This window comes from Mobula birostris, chromosome 31 (assembly GCF_030028105.1).
Source record: "Mobula birostris isolate sMobBir1 chromosome 31, sMobBir1.hap1, whole genome shotgun sequence".
Classification (NCBI taxonomy): Eukaryota; Metazoa; Chordata; class Chondrichthyes; order Myliobatiformes; family Myliobatidae; genus Mobula; species Mobula birostris.
The window spans coordinates 24,071,736-24,097,857 of record NC_092400.1 but is presented as its reverse complement, the minus strand read 5'-3'; the positions used below and the strand labels follow the sequence as shown (position 1 = coordinate 24,097,857).

The window sequence follows — 26,122 nt, the reverse complement described above, 5'->3', positions numbered from 1 at the left end:
GGGTATCTTCCCTCTACCTACCGGGTATCTTCCCTTCTACCTACCGGGTATCTTCCCTCTACATACCGGGTATCTTCCCTTCTACATACCGGGTATCTTCCCTCTACATACTGGGTATCTTCCCTGTACAACCTTGAACTGACTGCGGTGTCTCAACCCAAGATGGCAGCCGTCCCTTCACCTCCATGGCTGTAGGTGGACCTGCTGTGTTCTTCCAGCAGTTTGTTTTCTAGTTGTCATGCTTCTAAAAATCACATGTTACATGTCTACCTATTTAACATTTAACTTTCCAGAAGAGGCTTTTCCCCCTCTCGCCTGTTTTCAAACTACCACAAGACCACAAGACAAGGGAGCAGAAGTAGGCCATTCGGCCCATCGAGTCTGCTCCGCCATTTTATCATGAGCTGATCCATTTTATCCTATTTAGTCCCACTGCCCCGCCTTCTCACCATAACCTTTGATGCCCTGGCTACTCAGATACTTATCAATCTCTGCCTTAAATACGCCCAATGACTTGGCCTCCATTGCTGCCCGTGGCAACAAATTCCATAGATTCACCACCCTCTGACTAAAAAAATTTCTTTGCATTTCTGTTCTGAAAGGGCGCCCTTCAATCCTGAAGTCATGCCCTCTCGTACTAGACTCCCCCATCATGGGAAGCAACTTTGCCACATCCACTCTGTCCTTGCCTTTTAACATTCGAAATGTTTCTATGAGGTCTCCCCTCATTCTTCTAAACTCCAAGGAATACAGTCCAAGAGCGGACAAACGTTCCTCATATGTTAACCCTCTCATTCCCGGAATTATTCTCGTGAATCTTCTCTGTACCCTCTCCAACGTCAGCACATCCTTTCTTAAATAAGGAGACCAAAACTGCCCACAGTACTCCAAGTGAGGTCTCACCAGCGCCTTATAGAGCCTCAACATCACATCCCTGCTCCTATACTCTATTCCTCTAGAAATGAATGCCAACATTGCATCGCCTTCTTCACTACTGACTCAACCTGGAGGTTAACTTTAAGGGAATCCTGTACGAGGACTCCCAAGTCCCGGGTTGCATCTCAGAACTTTGAATTCTTTCCCCATTTAAATAGTAGTCTGCCCGTTTATTTTTTCTGCCAAAGTGCATAACCATACACTTTCCAACATTGTACTTCATTTGCCACTTCTCTTCCCATTCTTCCAATCTATCCAAGTCTCTCTGCAGACTCTCCGTTTCCTCAGCACTACTGGCCCCTCCACCTATCTTCGTATCGTCAGCAGACTTAGCCACAAAGCCATCTATTCCATAATCCAAATCGTTGATGTACAATGTAAAAAGAAGCGGCCCCAACACTGATCCCTGTGGAACACCACTGGTAACCGGCAGCCAACCAGAATAGGATCCCTTTATTCCCACTCTCTGTTTCCTGCCAATCAGCCAACGCTCTATCCACGTATGTAACTTTCCAGTAATTCCATGGGCTCTTATCTTGTTAAGTAGCCTCATGTGTGGCACCTTGTCAAACGCCTTCTGAAAATCCAAATATACAACATCCACTGCATCTCCCTTGTCTAGCCTACTGGTAATTTCCTCAAAAAATTGTAATAGGTTTGTCAGGCAGGATTTTCCTTTAAGGAATCCATGCTGAGTTCTGCCTATCTTGTCATATGCCTCCAGGTACTCTGTAACCTCATCCTTGACAATCAACTCCAACGACTTCCCAACCACCGACGTCAAGCTAACAGGTCTATAATTTCCTTTTTGCTTCCTTGCCCCCTTCTTAAATAGCGGAGTGACATTTGCAATCTTCCAGTCTTCCGGAACCATGCCAGAATCTATCGACTTTTGAAAGATCATTGCTAATGCCTCCGCAATCTCCACAGCTACCTCCTTCAGAACACGAGGGTGCATTCCATCTGGTCCAGGAGATTTATCGACCTTTAGCCTATTCAGCTTCCTGAGTACTTTCTCTGTCGTAATTGTGACTGCGCACACTTCTCTTCCCTGCCACCCTTGAGTGTCCGGTATCCTGCTGTCTTCCTCAGTGAAGACTGATGCAAAATACTTGTTCAGTTCCTCTGCAATCTCCTCATCTCCCATTACAATTTCTCCAGCATCATTTTCTATCGGTCCTATATCTACTCTCACCTGTCTTTTACTCTTTATATACTTGAAAAAGCTTTTAGTATCCTCTTTGATATTATTTGCTAGTTTCCTTTCATAGTTAATCTTTTCTCTCTTAATGAGCTTTCTTGGTTTCCTTTTGTAAGGTTTTAAAAACTTCCCAATCCTCTGTCTTCCCACTAATTTTTGCTTCCTTGTATGCCCTCTCCTTTGCTAATAAACTAATGTTTCATATAGTTGAGACTGGGCAAATAACAAACAATGTCACCTAATTTCTCTGAAATAATCAGCACATAATTGAGTAATATCATTGACTATTCAAAGAATGTGAAATCCTCTGCTGGTAATGGAGGTAATCTCTATAAAGGATTTTGGTCAAATATGTTTAGCAGGAAACAAAACACTGTAACTTTAAACAATTTTTGTGTGACTGTATTTTACTGGTATCTCATATGGGCTTTGTGCTGTGTGTGACTGTTGGTACTGTGTTTTGCACCTTGGTCCCGGAGTAATACTGTTCCATTGGGTTGTATTCAGGGATATTCATGTTTGGTTGAATGACAATTAAATTTGATCTACGAAGTAGAATACCAAATAATGATTGAAGTGTGCAGAGTGATTGAGCTAGAAACAGCAATAATACTACAAATTATTTATATATTTTGAAATATCCATTTGAGAATATTACCATATGCCTTTGTAAAATGAGACTTTTACGATACCTTGTTAAAATCTATCTCAAACAACAAAGTATAAGATTATCAGTTCTATTTTTAACAGGACAGCAGTTGAGGTGATTTCCACCTCCCCCCACCCAGGTTGAATCGGAGGAGTCTACAAAGATTGCAGCAGCTGGGTGGGGTTCTGAATCATCAACAATAGTGTCGTTCTAAAAATTAAATGAAGCTTATGCAGAAATCCCACAATAACTCCGTTTTGCAGAGTAATGCTTGTGAATGCCTGAAAAGCCAGGCCAAGATGTTCGCCAGCTGTAATATTGTCAACCCTCCAGCAGAAGGTGGCATTCATAGCAGCTATGGTGATCAGTCCAGTGTTTCAGGCAGCTTTAGAATCTTGTTTACTAGTTCTGTAGTAGGATTCTGCTCCAGTGTATGCAGATCTCTGACAGTGTGATTGCTCCTGCAAGTTGAGAGAGTGGAGTGGCGAGTCAAAAGAGAGAGAAAATCAAAAATTAATATGTGAGGATGCTGAATCATTTTACGGGGAAACGGTACGCAGAATCTCTAGGACCAAAGCAAACAATTCTGTAGTGTTCAAGGATCAGCATATAGGGGGGAGAATGAAAATCTGCCACAACAAAAACTCTCACTCAACGTCAACAAGACCAAGGAGCTGATTATTGACTTCAGGAGGAGGAAACCAGAGGTCCACGAGTCGGTCCTCATCAGATCAGAGGTGGAGAGGGTCAGCAACTTTAAATTGTTTGGTGTTATCATTTCAGAGGATCTGTCATGTGTCCAGTTAAGTGCAATTACCAAGGAACCACGGCAGCACCTCTACTTCCTTAGAAGTTTGCGAACATTCAGCATGACATTTAAAACTTTGACAACTTCTTTAGATGTGTGGTGGAGAGTATATTGACTAGTTGCATCATGGCCTAGGGAGGAAACACCAATGCCCTTGAATGGAAAATCCCACAAAAAGCAGTGGATGCGTCCCAGTCGATCACCTGTAAAGCCATCCCATCTACCATCAATGTCTGCAAGGAGCGCTGTTGCAGGAAAGCAGCATTCATCATCAAAGACCCCCACCACCCAGGCCATGCTCCCTTCTCACTGCTGCCATCAGGAATAAGGTGCAGGAGCCTCAGGACTCACGCCACCAGGTTCAGGAACGGTCACTACCCCTCACCTATCAGGCTCTTGAGCCATTCAATTTCACTTGCCCCATCACTGCACTGTCCCCACAACCCATGGATTCACTTTCAAGGACCCTTCATTTCATGTTCTTGACATTTATTGCTTATTTATCTTTTTCCCTTTTAGTATCTGCACAGATTGTTGTCTTTTGCACACTGGTTGTATGCCCAGTTGGTGCGGTCTTTCATTGGATCTATTATGGTTTGACTGATTGTATTGGATTTGCAGGGAGGGCAGTGTCCGCAATGATTTTTCCTATGAGTGTCTTTGTCCTAAACACCTGCAAGTGATGGTGGATTGCAGCCAGACTTTTTCTGCTGACTTGACAGTTTGTAGTTTTTGTACTCTGGGAGAGGATGCTACACCAAAGCAGACAGTAATAGCTGATGTAAGGATGCTGTCTTGTGATGGTGTAGAATTACACCAGTAGATTCTGGGGAAAGATGGAATTTCACCAAATGCCAAAAAATAACCTCCCAACACACCCTTCAGTTAGTCCTGACGAAGGGTCTCGGCCTGAAACATCGACTGCACCTCTTCCTAGAGATGCTGCCTGGCCTGCTGCGTTCACCAGCAACTTTGGTGTGTGTGCTTGAATTTCCAGCATCTGCAAAATTCCTGTTGTTTCCCAACACACCCTGCCTGCATATTCCACTATTCAATAACGCTGATTCTATTTAATTCTATTTTTTCAAGTTAAGTTTGCTTTGGGTCTTCGTTTATCATTTGTTCACAAATCAACTTTGGGAGCTGTGAGCTTTGCTACAGAAAAACCAACATTTATCGCCCATCCCTCATCCAACATGTTTTTTGAGCTGAAAGGCTTGCTAAGTCGTGCAGAGGAGAGTTAATGGTCAGCTATGGTGGTCAGCATTCAGATGTAGGGAGATAGAGAATGTCAATGAATCAGATGGATTTTTGTCAGAATCTTCACAGGGATGTTACCGAGATAAGTAGTGGTGGTTGCAATTGATAATAGGCACAGATCTGAGATCATATCTCCTGTGTGAATCACAGTGGACAACAATATTTTTCAAAAGTGTTATTTCCTCAGAATATTATTTTTATTTACGATAGACCACTGTAAGCTGAACACAAATATAATTTCAGACTACTTGTGTCGCATAGGAATTTGGAGAAACAAGAAATTAACTGTTATTGAATGTAATGCGTTTAATTGCAAAACGGTGCTGATGCTTTGCAATAGTTCAACTAAGGTAAAAATGTTTTGTTGATGATTTTGATTTGTACTCAGTGTCTGAGGCTTCTTGCTTATGTGTCCAACAATAAACAGCCAGCATTAATGGATTCCAGTTGCCTGATACAGTTTCTCCATGACCGCAATGAGCTGGTGAAACCATTCACCATGCTGGTCACTGCCAGCCCCAAGAAATCCAAATGGCAATGTAGAAAATGAATCTTTAGTGACATGTTGCACTTTATGGTTTTGTATGCTTGAAGCATGCTGTCAACCAGGGTGCTCTAGTTGCAAAGAAAATTTTCAACAGTTTTCAATACCTTCTATGCGATTTAGACAATAGGTGCAGGAGTGGGCCATTCGGCCCTTCAAGCCAGCACCACCATTCACTGTGATCATGGCTGATCATCCACAATCAGTATCCAATTCCTGCCTTCTCCCCATAACCTTTGATTCCGCTATCTTTAAGAGCTCTATCCATCTCTATTGTGAAAGCAGCCAGAGATTTGGCCTTCACTGCCTTCTGGGGCAGAGCATTCTGCATATCCACCACTCTCTGATTTTCTCCAGTCTCACTAGAAGCTCTTCGAATTGCCTGGCATTGATGACCTGATTGATTTGTGGACCAACAGAAATGCCTTCCTTAAACTTGGCATCAGTTATTCTGACTAGAATTATGGATTGAAATAACAAATATAGGTGAATTTTTTAAAATGGTGCATAATAGAGAAATATCATGGTGACTTTCATGGTCGGGCATGGGTGAGAGAGCACAGGTTAAGGTATTTTTAGCTTTCTTAAGGGGTACAGGGGTTTTTTATAGGATATGATGGATAAACAGGAATAGGGTACTAGGATGGCCAAAGATGGGAGGATAAAGTGTAGGTTAGGGTGTGTGTGTGTGAGAGAGAGAGAGAGAGAGAGAGATTGGGTGAAGGGATTTAGAATGTACGTCTATTGCACACTCCAGAGCAGAAGGTGGCGGTAATGCACCATTAAGCTGGGTGCCAACCGCCGTAAAACAAGACACAGACAGACAGACTTTCATGGTCAGCAGCCCAGAATCCGTAAGATAAACCCCAAAATTATTCAGGAAACAAAATCTTTGTTGTCTTGTGTTATTATTCCATTGTTCAGTTTTGAATCATCAGGAAATTGAGGCACGTGTGAGATTGTCCAAATCTGCTTGAAAGTATGGTGTGTTGAATGCTCATAAAATAAATGAATTAGTTGTATACTGTAGGTCTGAGGTTTGAATATCCATTAACAATTTATGTTATTGTCTCAATAGGCATCTTTACCAGTCCAGGAGTATCTTTCTATGCCATTTGATCAAGCTCATAAACAGTATGAAATTGCCAGACACCTGCCTCCTCCACTCTATGTGCTGTATGTACAAGCAAATTCTTACGGACAAGCTTGTGGTAAGTCAAATGTAACATTGATTTGAGTGCAGTGGCATGCAAGAAGTTCAGATTAGTGATGCATATATTTCCCATCGTTGCTTCTAACATTGACTAAACATATCTCATAACAAAACTTTATATAAATGGTGAGTTAAATACGTTAAACTCTCTTTTCTGGTCCTCACATATTATTGGTAAAGATTACAAATTAAATAGCACATCTTTGTATTTGTGAACATATTTAGTAGTATTGTAGGTTTTTTTTTAATTTCACAGCAATGTCGATGTTTTCTATCACGTTATTAGTTTAGCAGAGCTTTTTGACCAGATCTTTAAGAACTTTTGCAAGCAAATAGTTCGGCATATTTGTGACCTTTTACCTCATCTCTTGAGTAATTTAAGTGTGTTATGCTGTGAATGTCATTTGTAAAGTTTCGTGTTTTGCTATTCTTTATCTGCAGATTGACTAGCGATACTACTGTGTGGACTTTGATTTAGCTTAAAAATTAAATATTGAATTAATTTCAGCTTTGTTGCTGATCTGTTTTCTTTTACTGACATCGTGTCTCTCTTTCATAACCTTTTTTTTTTATTTGTAATCCTCTTCTGGCTGTGGTGGTGGATGCCCCATTAGCCCAGATGAACAAGGCCTCCCAGCCCTATGGGCGGGGTGAGTATTGGGACTTGAATCTTTTTAAAGCTAAGCTTTGAGTTTTTTTTTGCATTTAGAACTGTGCTATTTGTAATGCATAAAAGACAGTACACACAGTGATTTAAACCAAATTGAGGATCTTTGAGCACAAAATTTCAGAGGGCTTGACCATTTCTGACCAATTTTGGTACAGGTTTAATGGGATAGATTTCTTTTAATTTTTTTTTAAAACAAAGGGTTTTTTTGCATTCAACCCTAATTACCAGATATATATTTTTTTTAAATCCCGTATAGTCATACTACAAAATTAGTAAGCTACCTTAAGTATTTGACATTTTTAATATTTCTACATGTACTTCCATGGTGTTTTATCTTAAGGGCAGTATCATTGACCGCTTATGCTTGAGTTCCATACACAATTATTTCATTTGGGAAGAAACTACCACTACTCACTGATACTGCGTCACTTTCTCAGAGTGTATCAATATATTCATCCAAGTTTCATATACATAGTTTAACTGAGAATGCGTACTTGTTGTCCGTAACACACACAAAAAATGCTGGTGAACACAGCAGGCCAGGCAGCACCTCTAAGAAGAGGTACAGTCAACATTTCGGGCCAAGACCCTTCGTCAGGACTAACTGAAAGAAGAGATAGTAAGAGCTTCGACTAATTCTGCTAGACGGAGCAGAGTGGTGGTAAAGGAGAACTGGTTAGGTCTGGAATCCAAAAAGGAGAGCTTTGAGACCTTCCTGGTGGGGGATGGAGATATATAGGGACTGGACATCCATGGTGAAAATAAAGCGGTGGGGGCCAGGGAACTTAAGATCATCGAAAAAGTTCAGAGCGTGAGAAGTGTCACGAACATAGGTAGGAAGGGATTGAACAAGGGGTGATAAAACAGTATCGAGGTATGCAGAAATGAGTTCGGTGGGGCAGGAGCAAGCTGAGACAATGGGTGTACCTGGACAGGCAGGTTTGTGGATCTTGGGTAGGAGGTAGAAACGGGAAGTGCGGGGTGTGGGAACTATAAAGTTGGTAGAAGTGGATGGGAGATCCCCTGAGCAGATAAAGTTGGTGATGGTGTGAGAGACAATGGCCTGGTGCTCCTTAGTGGGGTCATGATCGAGGGGTAAATAGGAGGTATCCGCGAGTTGTCGCTGTGCCTCGGCAAGGTAGAGGTCAGTACGCCAGACTACAACAGCACCCCCCTTATCGGCGGGTTTTATAGTAAGGTTAGGATTAGTGCAGAGGGAGTGGAGAGCAAAGTGTTTGGAAGAAGTGAGGTTGGAATGGGAACAAAGTATGGTGAAGTTGAGACAGTTGATGTCCTGTCTCGTCGGCAGTTATCTCTTCTTTCAGTTAGTCCTGATGAAGGGTCTCGGCCTGAAACATCGACTGTACGTACCTCTTCCTATAGATACTACCTGGCCTGCTGCATTCACCAGCATTTTTTGTGTGTGCAGCTTGAAATTCCAGCAACTGCAACTTTCTTTGTGTTTGTTGTCCGTAGAGTGGTTCGCCGAGCCTGAAGGTTAGGTCGCAAACGTTTTGTCACTAGTCAAGGTGACATCATCAGTGCGTAATTGAGTGTTGTTTCTACCGATTGCTCATCTTTATATCGGTCTGATGACGTTCTGATTGGTCAGCTGTCGTGCTGGCTGCTAGTCTCTGCTGAGTCTTGGCCAACTAGGTAGCTAACCCAGACCAGCGGAGATCACTCAGCTATCTGGTAGGCCAGGAGCCAGCGGAGAGCAGTGGTCAGTGCGACAGCCAACCAATCAGAACCACGAGTCGGACCAGTATAACCACGAGCATTCGGCAGAAACAACACTCAGTTGCGCACTGATGATGTCACCTGGACTGGTGACAAAGCGTTTGTGACTCAACCTCCAGGCTCAGCGAACAACCCTACAAACAAGCAGCCAACTCGAGCTACCAATCTTCTCTTTCATTTCTAATGTGTGCTTATGTTTCATGGTTATTTCTGGTAATCTGGGTACATGTGCTTACGTAACTCACACAATCTAAATTCTGATTTGACTTAATACATTAAATGAAACATGCTGATTATTATTTCCAATGTCCTGTCTTACTGCTATTGCAAAAATTAAATACAGAAAATATAAATGAAAAATATTTTAAATTATTGTACAACTGTTCTCTATGACATGGTCCAAATGTATTTTGGAGTATTTTTCTGATATGATTGATATACGTAGATTTTAGGAAAAATAAAACTGAGATTCAAATAAATATCTAAACCAGGGGTTCCCAAACCTTTTTTAATCAAATACCATTAAGCAAGGGGTCCATGGACCCCAGTTTGGGAACCCCTGATCTAAATAGTCTAAACAAAGGAAGGAAAATAGAACAAAATCCAAAATTAATATCTATGAAGGTATTTTTAAATAAATGAAGGTATTTAAAAGTAATTTTAAAATCTGTGTTGCAAATACGAAAGTTTACTGAAATTCAATTGGGCAACCAAGATCTTCATTTTCACACAATCAACGCCCAAAAAAAAGAGGTAAACACAGCTTTGATGGTCAAGGCTTTATTTTGTTACTTTTTTAAAAAGTGGGTAGATGATCATAAACAACAGCATTTTTGGTGTATTTCCTAATATGCTTAATGAGGATATAAAATGGACATTTGTATTTATCTTCCTTGTGACTAGACTTTTCATTATTTGTGACTCTATTATCTGAACATTAATACTCTGGCTTGTTATTTGAAATAAGATGGGGTTCCATTTGCAACTTTAATAAAGTTTGCAGAGGGTGCTGATGTATATAATAAAATTACAGACAAATTTATGAATTCTATGTATTTCACACCTCCTTTCACACCCTTAGATACAAAGTTGCATGAAAATATGTTTTTGTTAATTAAGCCACACCGCTTGCATTGTAATGATCTGCTTTGCACGGACTTGGAGTAGCATCACAATCTCGTCCTGAGCAATGACAATAAAGTTCTATTCTACAAATAATCGGTGCACATGCAGAATACGGACTTTGAAATAGTGCCATGCTTGTGGAACAAAGGAGGAGATGTTCATATTTTGCACTATCTAAGGACTTATATGTTCATGGTAAAAATCTTAAATTAATATCTTCATGAAATCACTAGAATTTAAAATGTAAATGTTTTATATAATAAATCATTACTCTAATGCTGTATGATTGTAATTAAACCGGTACATGCCCAATAGGACAGTGCACACAAATTTAGATTTGACTGCTTTTAGAGACCTACAATAAATATGCATTTATTATTAAACAAGATCAACATAAGCACGAATGTAAATCATATGCATTGAGTATGTCCGGCTTTACCATTCGTTTAGCATTCCAGTAAATTGTAATCATCATATGCTGACATATACACTACACTGTCTTTTATTATTTTCTAGCAACCCCCTTTTTGTTCCTGTGTTTTGTCCACACTTCCTTAAATTAACTTTTTTGGCACCTGGGCATTGCTAGCAAGACCAGAATGTTTTATTGCCCATCCCTAGTTACTCCTGTGAAGGTGAGCCCCACCAAAAACAACTGCAGTTCTTCTAGTGAACTTCCTTCCACGGTGTTAAGGGGGAGAAAATTCCAAGATTTTGCATGATGCTGAAAGTATGAAAATCTGCTTCCAAATCAGAATGCTAGGTGATCGGGAGGTAATGGTGTTCCCAAGCAGCTGCTGCTTTTATCCTTGGCCACAGAGATTGTACTTTTACAGGGTGCTGTCTGAATAGCCTGGGCAAGTAACTGTAGATGGAATGTGCCTCAGTCTTCTAATGGTAGTGAAGAGCTTGATTGTTTAGCATGGGTGCTGGGGGTGCCAATCTATCAGGCTGCTTTGTCCTGGATGGTGCTTTGCTTGGGGGGAGGGGGGTGGCAATCGAATGTGCTTAGATTATGTTGTTGCGTACGGTCATTGTTTTTCACTTCCGTGCTGCAAAGTTTACCTAGCACTTACCAGCCCATGCCTGGGTGTTGTCTAGGACTTGCTGCGTGCAAACATGGATCTTTCATTTGCCAGGAGCTGTGAATGAAACTGAACATTGTCTGTCATTAGCAAACTTCACTGTCTCTGACGTTACAATGAGATGAAGATGATAGATGAAGCAATAGAAAAATAACTGTCCTAGATCCCCTATACTGATGCCCTATGGGGGTTCTTTAGATTATTGGCTGCCAAGCCCCACCACGACCGTTCTTTGCAAAGAGTAGCTCTGGTCATTGGAATGTTTCACCTTGATGTCCATTGACTTAGGATGCCTTGATGCCACTCTGTTAAATGCTGCCTTGATGTTGACGACAGTCCATGTTACCTTACCTCAAGAATTTAGCAGTTTGTTATATGCTTGGCTAGGACTGAGATCTGGAGCTGGCTGGTCTTGGTAAAATGGAGACCAAACATCAGTGAACAAGTTGTTTACTGTTATTTGCCAGTATTGTTGATGATAGCTTCTATCTCTCATAATTGCAAATCACACAAAATTACATATTTTTGACTAAAGTCTTAGAAAAATATTGTACTTCTGGAGTTAGAATATATCACCCTTCAACCCCAGTTTATATATAGCATTTGCTTTTCACTGTAAAATAATTTATTTTGAATTTAGTTTTACTGCCATTTAATTGAGAAATCTAATTTTTAATAATCTGTGTAGTATCTGTTTCAGACTTAATTTTGGAATATTCAAAAAATTAGAAAATACGATCCATAAATATGGGGTAATTATATAATATTTGGTATTATCCAAAGATTATGTTGGGCTGAAGCCACTTTAATTGTATTGTACTGACTAAAATTAGTGGATGACCTAATATACTAGTTTCCTCGGGCTGAGAACAAAAATTGCTGGAAAAACTCAAGTCAAACAGGATCTATGCAGAGAGAAAGAGAAGGCAACACAGCCTTTACGTTTCAGATCCATGGCTTTTGACTTTCACCAGAAGTGATAAAAAGTCAGCAATGTGAAACATTGACTCATTTTTTGCAGATCCTTCAAGACCTGTTACACATTTCAGACCCCTCTCCTTTTATGTTAGATTGCTAGTATCTGCAGCGGTCTCTTCTTATCTCTTGTATTTGCATTCTGTGATGTGAAAGGGAAAGAAGCAAAAGAAAGCTAGCGTCACCTCCACCGTTTAATAAGGTCCTATCCGATCTTTTTCCTGCAATCCCATTTACCTAGATTCCAAGGGAAAGGTAAAACATTTTACTTGACCATACAATGAGTGTAATCTAATATAGAGACAGCATGCACCGTTGTTCCAGTCAAAAGAACAATAAGGTTAACAGGACTTCGGAGCAGGTGACCTGAAATTTGAAGCATGCTAGTTTAGCTATAACACGAAATTTCACTGGCTGAAGAAGTGTACTGTCATGTTATTCCATCATCAGTGTGGACTTTGATCTGTTATGATCAGTTTTCAGTTCAGTTTTCGTTTATTGTCATTTAGAAATGCATGCATTAAAAAATGATACAACGTTCCTCCAGAATGATATCACAAGAAAAACACAGGACAAACCAAAACTAAAACTGACAAAACCACATAATTATAACATATAGTTACAGCAGTGCAAAGCAATACCATAATTTGATAAAGAGCAGACCATGGGCACGGTAAAAATAAAAGTCTGAAAGTCCTGATAGACTCATCATCTCATGCAGGCAGCAGGAGAGAGGAACTCTCCCTGCCATGAACCTCCAAGCGCTGCCAACTCACCGATGCAGCACCGTTGGAAGCACCCGACCGCAGCGGACTCTGAGTCCGTCTGAAAACTTCGCACCTCCGACCAGCCCTTCTGACACAGCCTCTCCGAGCACCATCCTCTGCCAAGCGCTTCGACCCCACCCCAGCCACCGAGCAACAAGCAAAGCCGAGGACTTGGGGCCTTCCCCTCCGGAGATTCTGGACCACACCGTAGCAGCAGCAGTGAAGCAGGCATTTCAGAGGTTTCACCAGATGTTCCTCCGTGCTCTCACGTCCATCTCCATCAAATCAGGATTGTGCATGGCACCCTACTTGACAGATAACAAACATCACCACCGGAGTGGCCACTGCGATCAACCTGAATTGTGCAACCCGTTTGGTGGGGAGAGAGGTGTGGGTTGTGTGGATGGGATGGGGTTAGTGAGTGGTGTACTTCTGTTCCTGCTTTCCTTGCATTAATTAAAAGCCTGCCAAAGTATTGCCTGTTCGTTATGTGCTGTGTCATATGACGTGGACGATCATGGCTTTTCCTTGACTGTGATTGTTCTTGGCACATTTTTGTACAGAAGTAGTTTGTCATTGCCTTCTTCTGGGCAGCGTCTTTACAAGGTGGGCGACCCCAGCCATTATCAGTACTCTTCAGAGATTGTCTGCCTGGTGTCAGTGGTTGCATAACCAGGACTTGTGATATGCACCAACTGTTCATAAAACCATCCACCACCTGCTTCCCTGGCTTCTTGTGACCCTGATCGGGGGCTAAGCAGGTGCTACACCTCGCCCAAGTGTGACCTGCAGGCTAGCAGAGGGAAGGAGTGCCTTACACCTCCTTTGGTAGAGACGTATCTCCACCCCACCACCCTAATAGTTCTATCATTGTAAAATAAATGTTAAAATGGTGCATTTATGTTGTCTTTCTACTTGATTATAAATGGTATTGATAGTTTGAATAACTATCCATGAGCCTATCGGATAGGCAACAATAAAAATCAAAGCAATAATGATCAATTTACTTGCTATCAGGTATGATAGTACTAAGTATGTTACTAATACCTCCAGACTCCAAGCTGAATATTTGTAGAATCATTTTAATCCTCAAGATATTGATAGCATATATGATAGCAGGCACTTTGTGTAGTTTCCTGATACAATGCTGTGATTAATTATTAACTTTTGTATGTGTGAAATGCTGTCTAACGAAAAAGATGAGCCATATTTTCTGCTAATGAACTGTTGTTATGATGGCTTTTACTTATAACACAACTTGCTTAAATATCTAAATTTTCCATGTGTATCCAGAGCTAAATAGATCAAATTTTTCTTTTGCCAGATAAAAATCTTACAGTAGCAATTGATGGGGATGTGGAAGAAGCCAAGGCACTTGCAAGACCACCAGAAGATTCCCAAGGTAATAACTAATATTGAGACTTGAGAATTTCACTCAAAGTTTGCTTTGATTGGCATTCAAGTGTTTTTGGCATGGTATATTTGCCTGCTAAGCCATGTGCACCTGTGAGGCCCCAGGTGTCACTCACAGTTGGATCTCATTGTGGCTTGTAATGAATTGAATTGACTTTTTTACTTAATCCTTCATATATATGAGGAGTAAAAATCTTTGCAATATGTCTCCGTCTAAATGTGCAATATGCAATTATAGTAATTTATAATAAATAATATGTACAACAGGATAGTCAATATAACACAGGAATACAGTTGCGTCAGCATGAATTAAGCAGTCTGATAGCCTGGTGAAGAAGCTGTCCGGGAGCCTGTTGGTCCTGGCTTTTATGGGCGGTATCGTTTCCCAGATGATAGCAACTGGAACAGTTTGTGGTTGGTGTGACTCAGGTCTCTAATGATCCTTCGGGCCCTTTTTACACATCTGTCTTTGTAAATATCCTGAATAGTGGGAAGTTCACATCTACAGATGCACTGGGCTGCCCACACCACTCTCTGCAACGTCCTGTGATTGAGGGTAGTACAGTTCCCATACCAGGCAGTGACGCAGCCAGTCAGCAGGCTCTCAATCGTGCCCCCAAAGAAAGTTCTTAGAATTTGTGGGGCCATACCAAACTTCTTCAATCATCTGAGTTGAAAGAGGCGCTGTTGTGCCTTTTTCACCACATAGCCGGTATGTACAGACCACATGGGATCCTTGATGATGTTTATGCCGAGGAACTGAAAGCTGTTCACCCTTTCAAACCCAGATCCATTGATGTCTATAGGGGTTAGCCTGATTCCATTCCTCCTGTAGTCCACAACCAGCTCCTTTGTTGAGTTGCAAGTTGAGGGAGAGGTTGTTTCCTTGACACCACTGTGTCAGAGTGATGCCTTCCTCACTGTTGGCTGCATCATTATTATTTGAGATTAAGCTGATCAGTGTACTGTTGTCAGCAAATTTAATTAGCAGAATGGAGCTGTGGGTGGCGACACCATCATGGGTATACAGAGAGTAAAAGGGGGCTTAATACACAGTGTTCTGTTGGAAATCAAGAACTGGCTTCAGGTTGAAGTGGTAGAGGATTATCAACCACTGTTTACTTCCATATCACTATCCTTTGTTTCATCTAAACAATGTGTGATTGTCAGTTCGTGTTAAGTTTCTTAATTTCTTTGCCTTTACATCGCAGATGATGAAAGTGACTCGGATGCAGAAGAGGAGCAGACAACAACTGTAAGTAACAGTAATTTCGGCAGAAGTCGATCTACTCTGGCTGGCATTGTTGCATTCCTAAACAAAATCAGGAATAGTGCTCCTTTGACCAGCAATCACTAGACCAGGCAGTGCTTTGAAGTTTTGCGATCTTCCATGATTGTTCTTGGCAATTTTTTCTGCAGAAGTGGTTTACCATTGCCTTCTGGGCAGTGTCTATACAAGGCAAGTGACCCCAACCAGTATCAATACTCTTCAGAGATCGTCTGCCTGGCGTCAGTGGTCCCATAACTGGAACTTGTGATGTGCACCAGCTGCTCATATGACCATCCACCAGCTGCTCCCCTGGCTTCTCGTGACCTTGATCGGGGTCTGATCTGAACCACTTAATCTGAAGCCAGTTCTTCATTTCCAATAAAACAAGCCACAATGAGATCTGACTGAGAGTGATACCTGGGGGCTAAGCAGGTGCTACACCTTGCCTCAAGTAGGCTAGTGGAGAGGAGGAGTGCCTTACCCCGCCTTTGGTGGAGACGTATCTCTACCTCGTCACCCTGTGATGCTCTTTGTAAGCAAATGACACAAAGCTATGATTGTCAACCTAGTGTATACAAAGCAAGGTTGGGGTGCTAGATTTAGCCTGTCAGCGGTTGTTTTTAAGGGGGTCTTTTTTTCGGAGAAGGTAAATTGCAGAGAATAAGGCTTGAGCGCCTGAAGCAAAAAGTATCAGAATGTCTGTATTCTACAACTGCTTTAGGAAAAGATTTTAGATTAGTGTGTTACCATGCAAGTGAGAATGGGTCAGGCAGCCAGCAAGGACTTTGATGATATGTGTGTGGGTTGGTGCATGATAATATCAAGGACCAGCATTTTGAGCAGGTGAGTGTTAGGAAAGCTGGAGGATAGGAGGCCAAAGACACAGGTAAAGCTTTAATGATGCGGAGAATGAGGGTGTCAATAAATAAATCTTGAAGTTAATTAGAAGCTATATGTTGACAGGTTCATCATGGGGTCAAATAAGTTGGTATCTATTTCTTGACCTGTAACTAATTATGGTTTCTAGTTTACTTTTAATCCCTAAACATGCATCTGCAATTATGTAATATAGAAACAAAAACTCCTGTTAGTATAAGAGGAAAGATTCATTAAGGAAACTTGTTTGTTGAGCTGGTTCTTTGATAACATTGTCATGGGGCATAGATTATTTTAATATGCTATATTACTTCAGAAGAAAGTAGCCAAATTTCCACTGGGGTTGGGTGGGACTACAACCAGAGGTCATGAGTTAAGGGTGAAAAGTGAAAAGTTTAAGGGGAAATTGAGGGGAAACTTCTTCACTCAGAGGGTCGTGGGAGTGTGGAATGAGCTGCCAATGCAAATGGTACATGTAAGTTCAGTTTCAACATTTAAGAGAGTTTGGATAGGTATACGGATGGTAGGGGTATGGAGGGCTTTCGTCTCGGTGCAGGCTGATGGGATTAGGCAGTTTAAATGGTTTGGCACAGACTAGATGGGCTGAAGAGCCTGTTTCTGTGCTGTACTTTTCTATGACTCTAAATAGGTATTTTTGAAAAGTCTTAGATTTTGCGTACTGTGAAATATAAACATGCATTTTTTTATTTTGGTCCTATGTCTTTGTTTAAGTAGGAACTAGAAGCTGATGGAAGGAAGAGAGCAATACTGTTAACACTTTTGAAGTAATCTATAATCTGTAATTGTCATCGTTTTCACTGCCTTGAGCAAAGCACTTAAGGCAGTAATTGATTATTTTTGCAAAAGTGAAGATGTTTCCATATGTACCCTTTAAACAATTTCATATGATAATGTTTACTGCTTCAACCTTTACCAAACAGGAAAAGCTCACAATGCTGGCGATCAATCCCAAGGTCCCCTGTAGTGCTGAACAGGGAAGGGAGATGCTTCTTGAACTCTGTCTTAGTGAGTGAATGAATATAATGATTCATAGTAGATGCTCACCATGGTAACCACTTTACATTGGAGAGTAGAATATTGCAGAATTGTTCAGTCACTTTTTACATGTGTTTAATACCTCAGATGCTCTTTGGTCAGAGATGAGATGCTAGACTTTACAACAAATGCATTCCATGATTTGGTCTTTCCAACAGCATGAATATTAATTACTTTTTCCCAGAATGGACAATATCATTGAAGGCATATTTGCAATGATTTTTTTTTTAATGGTTGGGTAGGTTCCTGGTTACATTTATCATCTTAAGGAGAAGGTGGCCTTATGGTGAACGGCATTTGGAGAGCAGTTCAGCTGAAGTATACCAAGTATCCCACATGGCTTCAATTTTTTTTTGCACCAACTATCAGAGCCAGAAGTGTTTTTCAACACTGCATAACAGACTATTGCAATACAGCATTTAACAGCGCTTCTGCATTGAGAGATTTGTCAGCATCTGACAGTGTCTGCTGTAAAAGTTGAATGCAGAAGTTTTCTGCAGTCATTCATTGCCACAGAGCTACTAATTTTCCTGACAGCTTAATAAACAGCTAATATGTCAACCTTGATGAAGGGGCGTATCTACGGAAAATAGCGCCTGTGACAAGCACTGAAATTGCGCCCCTGTCCAAACATCTGGCACCCATCTTTTAGATAACTTTACCATAATATCAGCTCAAAGATACAAGTCAAGCTCGTTAATCTTTTAATTAACAAATTATGGCACTACATGAAAATTATTACTGCACCTTCCTTGCTTTCACTGATGCAAATTGGTCTATGATGTGATCAAAGTCGGTTTTTTTCAGTTTCTTCTCTTTCTACACTCAGCAGAGCAAGATCACGGAGTCTGCCTTGACCCATGGAGGCTCTCAAATACGAAAGTATGAGTTTTAACTTGCTGAATGATCTCTCACAGCTGGCGATGGATGGTTAGCATTATCTGAATAGCAATGCAAAGGTCGGGGAAGATGCTGTCATCTCCATACTGAACAATAAATTCAAGAAGCTCTTCAGATCTTGATATTTTCCTGTTGACCCGCCTTGATAGCAACATTCTGCAATCCAAAATTTCTTCATATAGCTGCTGTCCATCAACATCAGAGCTGTACAATTCGCCCAAATTTTCGCACTTCTTTAGGTCGTTACCGTTGGCGCCGTAACACAGTCCCTCGACATCGAGAAGGAACCCAAACTTGGCGTCAGTGTCATGCAAATGAGCAAACCTTTCGTCCATTTCCCTGTGAAGACGGTCGAGTGTTCCCTTCATGACTCTTTCCATTTCCTCCTTAGCTGTTATCCCAGCGTCTCTCGAGTTCTCATCAGCTATTCGTTTCTTTCGTCTCTGACGTATTTCAACTTCAATATTCCATTCTTGACAGAGACCAACTCCTCCTTCGAGTGACTCACTGACCAACGCTTCTCTTTCATCATAAAAATGATCTCGGAGGGCTTTCAAATCCAGGGCAGCATCGTGGAAGTTCATGCTAGGATCCTGCCGCCTCTCTTGAATACGGTCAATGCAAATGTGTACTTTGTTCCAAAATCCTAGCAAAATCAGAAAATTGTAACTCAACATGCAGTTGTACAGCTGCCTTGTGTCACTTCTTGTTTCACTGGTCTCATTTTCATTGTCTACCATGTCCTGGAGAACTTGAAGTATCTCTTCAGGGTACTAGTTGATGGGCTTCACTGCTTCCGTCCTTGCACTCCACCTGGTTACAGACTCCGACTTAACAACCACAGGCACGGCGTTTTTGAGTTTTTCCCAGCGCTGTGTTCAACGAGAGAAAAACACGTAGAGAGCTTCGATGGTTCCAAAAAACGTGACCATCATTGTATCTTGCTTGGCTGCATGTACACCCACCAAGTTGAGTGAGTGATTGTTGCAATTCACAAACACTGCCAGGTTGCTTTTCTCACTTATTCTTTGATGAACACCACTTCTGTGTCCAGCCATCACAGCAGCGTTGTCATAGCACTGTGACCGACAATCAACCATTTCATCCTTCTCTAGCTGTTTCAAGATGTCTTCAACCAAGCTCTCAGCATCCTTCTGGCTTATCTGGATAAAACCAAGGAAGGACTCTCTAAACACGGACTGTTTTCCCCTCAAAATCAACTTCCACATACCTCACTACTTCTGACTTCTGCTCACAGTGTGCCTGATCAGGAGTCAAGTCAAACATGAGACCATTGTACTTGGCTTTACAAGTGCTTCTCAGTAAACTCTGGTGAACAGTGGATGCCATCATGTGGATGAATTCGTTCTGGACACCCGGTGGAAGATAAGATGTGGATCCAGGATGACTTTCCAAATGAATGAGGTGTTCTTTTATGACAGGGTCAAAGATGGCCAGTAGTTTCAGTAAGCCAAGGAAATTTCCCACATTGGAGTCATCGTCTAACTGAAGTGACTCCCTGTATCCTTGCAAAACCAGGTTCTGAGTCGCAAGGAATTTTATGCGGTGAAGGATTCTCATCAAGATATCACGCCACTTCTGCTTTTCCTTCTCAATCTATGACTGAAATACCGCGTCAATAACTCCTCTGTTTCCAGCTAAATTTCTTTCCATTTCTTTCCACTGTGTGAAGCATTCCCAATGATTCTTGGCATTTTCATGAACACTAATCCTTTCAGGTGCTTTCCACTGGTTGAATCCACTTTCCTGCTCCAATGAGGATTGATGGTCTGACCGGGAAAAGAGAAGACAACAGATACAAAATGCAGACTGTTTAGAAGGGAATAGACCAGCCAAGAGCGAGTCACTTCCTCACCACGACCATTTCCCAATTTCCTCTTGAACCAAGTTTTGTTCATTGAGCGGTTATTTGTTTGTAGGAAAGGCCCCTCACTGTTCTGGAAATACCTCGAACCCAGCTTTATTATTTCTGTTCTCAGCGCGCCAGTCAGAATTGCTTTTCCAGTATCCTTGTCGAACCTCAGAAGTCCAATGTCATGTTGTTCAATCACTTCTGGTATGACAGTTCGAGGGTCTTTGACACCATCCAGTTCACAAGGTTCAGTGTCGTCAGGTTCAATCTCGTCAGGTAAAATCTCATCACTAAACTCAACATTACCATCACCACCATCGTCTTCCCCACCTTTCATGTTCACATTCTGTGTGGCAGCCTCACTCTTAATCTCGTCATACTCGGATTTATCTGACTTGACTTCCTCCTCGGCTTGTGACGCACTTGTACTTCATCTACCTTCGGATTCTAACAAACTTGTAGCAGGTGCAGGTGACTCCATGGAACGCGTCGAACTACTTGTTCCGGGCTTTTCAAAGAAGGGCATGAAGAACTTGCTCAACTTCTTGGCTTCCTCCACCTTCAACTTTCGTCTCTTCTGTCCTTCAGCTCCACTCTCCTTCGTGAAGAAACATTTTATGGTTTTCTTACACAATGCTCTGAAATAAGGCCATCCTAGTGCTTTTCACCCATGATAATCAAAGTCGGATCATACATCTGAAGAAAATACTTTTTTCCATTATCCGAGGATGGCTTGTCTGACTTCAGTAGAAACTGCTCAGTGACACCCAGGGCACATGCCATACCGACCATACCTTAGATACGCCACTGCCTTGATGACAGTCTTGGCAGAGTACCCACATTCAACATGTTCACACTGAAATGGTGGGTGTGCTCTGCAAGAGATCCCAGGCATTTGTCCATGCTGATGACAAGCAAGCATATTAATTGAAGAAATCATGAGGGTTGTAAGCAAAGGAGTCCTAATGATTTGTTTTCTAAATCTAGTGCTTCTATTCTATCTAGATATTACTATTAATCTATATGGGTAATTTACCCAAGACTCCTTTACGAAATATATTGCCTTCATCCTAAAAGAAACTCACAGTCTCATCATAACAGCACCAGTATGAACTAGCTCAGGAAGCCAACTGGAGCCACATAAGTGAAAGAGAAACATGTTTCACTAAATTTAAATGTATCTTACAGTACTGTGCAAAAATCTTTAGGTGCGTATATACAGTGTGTGTATATATATATATATATATATATGGTGCCTAAGACTTTTACACAGTACTATACTAAATTTATGTATTGCACTGCACTGCTGCTGCAAAATAAAATTAATAACATGTCAGTGATGATAAATCTGATTCCATTGTGGACTGAGAGTGGGAAAAGGGCAGAGAGAAGGGAATCATGGTTAGGAAGAGCGGAGGGAGTGGGAAATACCAGAGCAAACTTCTGTAATGATCAATAAACCAATTGTTTGGAATCAAATGACTTTGCCTTGGTCTCGGGGCTGGGTGCTTGGTGTGACTGCAGCTGCGCCACCCCTACCCCTGCACCTGCACCTGGCGTCCTTCTCTGCCACCTCTCCCATGGTGCTCCACCCTCGCTATTCCCAACATCCTTTGCTTTTGCCAGATTTACAAACTCACTCTCCACTCCACGTTGACAAATACAATCCTGTGCGCAAGTCTTAGGCACTCTTTTGTGTGTGTGTGTGTATATGATTATGGCTTTTGCACTGTACTGTATGTCTTCACTGTTAAAGGGAATTACCTAACTTTGGACACTGCAGGTACTAAGTTACTATCAAGCTGTCTAGGTTGATTGACTCCACTGATGGTTATGTTTCTCTCAGCAGTTAGTCCTAATGGGTCTACCACATCTACAAATAACGTGCTCTTATGTCGTTTTCAAATTGTTATGTCAAAACAGATATATTCTAAAAATGATCTTTCTCTCAATCTGTTTGTGATTCATCTATTTAGAAAAGGATTACTTAAAACTGTTTTCTTCTAAGACAAATAAGGTCTGTGTTGAATAATAAATATTAGGAATGTATTCTGAGAAGCATCTTCACAAAAGGAAATGTAAAGTTTCTTAAATTATAACCAGGAATAAATATCATAAGAAGATACTCAAAATGATTAGCTCAAGTCCCGTTATGTCTTATTCTCAAGTTAAGATTTTTTTCTTGACCAGCTGTTGTAATAACCATATTAACATGGCAAATGCAACTTCCTGTTATCAGATTTACTGGGAGTGTAAATGATTCCCCAGACTATTCATCTGTTTTTCAGAAACGCCGTCGCCCGACTCTTGGCCTACAGCTAGATGATAAACGCAGAGAAATGTTGAAGCGGCACCCTTTGTCTGTTGCTTTAGACCTGAAATACAAAGGTTAGAGTTAATCATCCCTTCATTGCCTTAACCAGTCGTAATGTAAAAGGGTATGTACCTTTGAACTATCTAAAGTCACAGAAACTAGCTGGAAAAATACCAAGGCAATATAGGCTATGTAAGTTCAATAGTGCTGTTGTGTTGATGTATTACTTTTTAATGTGCTGCTACAGATGTAGAATTATATCTGTATTTATTGCTAAGAGTGGGATTGTCATACAGCATGGGGGCCAAGGCATTTGCCCCACCACATCTACGCTGACCAGTAAGCACCATCTAGGTTAAATCCATCTTCCAGCACTTCGCTTTAGCATTCTGGGCTTAGACAATTCAAGTGCTGCTCTAAGCACTTTTTAAATTCTGTCAGCAATGAGAGATTTATGTTCTAAATAAGTGCTATGCTCAGAATTTTAAAAGGACCACTTGTAACATCAGTTTTTTTCTCAAACATTTGGATTCCTCTGGCATTTTTAATTGCCGCAATGTATAGCAGCTCAAAATTCTTTTTGAGAAGAGATTGGTTGGTTTATATTATTTACAAGGAGCAAGGCACAGAAAACTGAGTGACAGTCAGGAAGGAGAAAGGGGTTAAGAAGTTCGTGCAGATTATCCTTGTGGCCGTCCCCCTTGACAACAGGTATATCACTTTGGGTACTGTCGGAGGGGAAGACCTAACAGTGGCAAGTCACAGCGGTCGGGTCTCTGCACTGAGTCTGCCTCTGTGACTCAGAAGGGAAGGGGAGAGAAGAGGCACGCTGCGGTAATAGGGGATTCGTTAGGGGAATGGACAGGAGGTTCTGTGGGTGAGAGCAACATTCCCAGATGGTAGCTTGCCTCTCAGGTGCCAGGATCCGGGATATCTCAGATCGCGTCTTCAGCATTCTTAAGTGGGAGGGTGAACAGCCAGAAGTCGTGGTCAGTGTGGGTGTCAATGACATGGGTAGGATGAGTGACGTGACACTGCATGGGGAGTTCATGGAGTTAGGTGCTATGTTAAAGGGCAGGACCTCCAGGGTTGTGATCTCAGGATTGCTACCCGTGCCACATGCTAGTGAGGCCAGAACAAGGAAGATGATGGGTGGCATAAGGTTTTTGGATCATTGGGCTCTCTTCCAGGGAAGGTGGGACTTGTAGAGAAGGGACAGTTTGCACCTGAACTGGAGGGGGACTAGTATCCTAGTGGGAAGGTTTGTTTAATGCTGCATGGTGGGGTTTAAACTAGAGTTGCAGGGAGATGGGAACCAGAGTGGCAGAATAGTTAGTGGAGAGTTTGCGGAGGCAGATATTGGTAAGACTTCAGACAAAGTTAGGAATCAAAGGGTTGAGCATGGTGCGACTAGTGTCCTGAGCTGTGTATATTTCAATGCAAGTATCTGAGGAAGGGTGGATAATAGTGTTGAAGATGAGATAGCTGGTTTACAAACAGGCATTGTGGATAGAGCTAAGGAAGTGCAAGGGTAAAAAGATCCTGATAAGAGTTGTATACAGACCCCCAAACAATAGTAAGGATGTGGCCTACAAATTACAACAGGAGATAGAAAGTGGATGCCAAAAGGGCATTGTTACAATAGTCGTGGGGGTCTTCAATATACAGATAGTTTGGGAAAATCAGGTTGGTGCTGGATTACAGGAGGGGGAATTTCTAGAGTGCCTATGGGATGGCTTTTTAGAGCAGCTCGTGGTTGAACCCCCTAAAAGACCAGCTATTCTGGATTGGGTGTTGTGCAATGAACCAGAATTGATTAGAGAGCTTAAGGTAAAAGAACCCTTCGGGGAAAGTGATCATAATATGATCAAATTCACCCTAAAATTTGAGAAGGAGGACCTAAGGTATCAGGTACAGCAGAGTAAAGGGGAGTACAGAGGAATGAGAGAGGAGTTGGTCGGAATTGATTGCAAAAGAGCTCTGGCAAGGATGCAGGCAAAGCAGCCTGCTAGAATTTCTGGAAGCAATTTGGAAGGCACAGGATATATACATCCCAAAGAGGAAGAAGTATTTTAAAGGAAATATGTCACAACCATACCAAGAGAAGTCAAAGCCAACATAAAAGCCAAAGAGGGCATATAATAGAGCAAAACATAGTAGGAATTTAGAGGATTGGGGTGCTTTTAAAAACCAACAGAAGGCAACTAAAAAAAGTCATTAAGAAGGTAAAGATGGAATATAAAGGATACCAAAAGTTTCTTCAGATACTTAAAGTGTAAAAGAGAAACAAGGAGTGGATATTGGATCACTGGAAAACGATGCAAAAAATGTAGTAATGAGGGACAACGAAATAGAAGACGAACTAAATAAGTATTTTGCATCAGTCTTCACAGTGGAAGACACCAGCTGTATGGTGGAAGCTCCAAGTGTCAGGGGCATGAAGTGTGTGAAGTTACCATAACTAGAGAGGAGGTTCTTCAGAAACTGAAAGGTCTGAAGGTGGATAAGTGACCACCAAATTGTATACACACCAGAGTTCTGAAAGAGGGGACTGAAGAGATTGTGGAGGCATTAGTAATAATCTTCCAAGAATCAGTAGCTTCTGGAATGCTTCCGGAAAACTGGAAAATTGAAAATGTCACTCCAGTCTTCAAGAAGGGAGAGAGGCAAAAGAAAGGAAACAATAGGCCAGTTAGGCTGACCTCAGTGGGTGGGAAGATGTTGGAGTTAATTATTAAGGATGAGGTCTCAAGAGACTTGGAGGCACACGATAAAATAGACCGTAGTCAGCATGGTCTCCTCAAGGGAAAATTTTGCCTGACATATCTGTTGGAATTCTTTGAAGAAATAACAAGCAGGTTAAACAAACGGAAATCAGTGGGTGTTGTGTACTAGGATTTTCAGAAGGCCTTTGACAAGATGCCACACATGAGTATCCTTAACAAGCTACAAGCCCATGGTATTACAGGAAAGATTCTAGCATGGATAAAGAAGTGGCTGATTGGCAGAAGACAAAGAGTGGGAATAAGGGGAGCCTTTTCTAGCTGGCTGCTGGTGACTACTGGTGTCTGTTGGGACGATTCTTTTTATATTATATGTCAATGATTTGGATGACGGTATTGATGACTTTGTTGTAGGGTTTGAACATGATATAAAGATAGGTGGAAGGGTAGGTACAGTGGATGTTTCTGATGGTGCAAGAGTCTTAAGACCAGAGGACACAGCCTCAGAATAGAGGGATAATCTTTTAGAAGGAAAGTGAGGGGGAATTTGTTTAGCCAGAGAGTGGAGTCTGTGGCATTTTTTGCCAGAGGCAGCTGTGGAGACCAAGTCTTTATGTATATTTAAGACAGAGGTTGATAGGTTCTTGATTAGTCAGACATGAAGAAGGGTCATAGGGAGAAGGTTTGGAGATTGGGTCGGACAGAATAATTGGATCAGCCATGA

At 41.5% G+C, this 26,122-nt stretch overlaps 1 protein-coding gene across 2 annotated transcripts in view; it reads left to right on the top strand.

Moving 5' to 3' along the window:
- Positions 1-26,122, top strand: part of thoc5 (THO complex 5) — a 60,916-nt gene that overhangs the window by 12,784 nt on the left and 22,010 nt on the right. The window contains exons 7-11 of one of the 2 annotated variants that reach the window (XM_072247573.1): positions 6,477-6,609; positions 7,226-7,261; positions 14,298-14,375; positions 15,598-15,641; positions 22,650-22,749. In XM_072247573.1, the coding sequence (XP_072103674.1) occupies positions 6,477-6,609; positions 7,226-7,261; positions 14,298-14,375; positions 15,598-15,641; positions 22,650-22,749 (391 nt within the window). The remainder of the gene's footprint in view (positions 1-6,476; positions 6,610-7,225; positions 7,262-14,297; positions 14,376-15,597; positions 15,642-22,649; positions 22,750-26,122) is intronic. The other variant, XM_072247574.1, reaches the window with a different exon arrangement.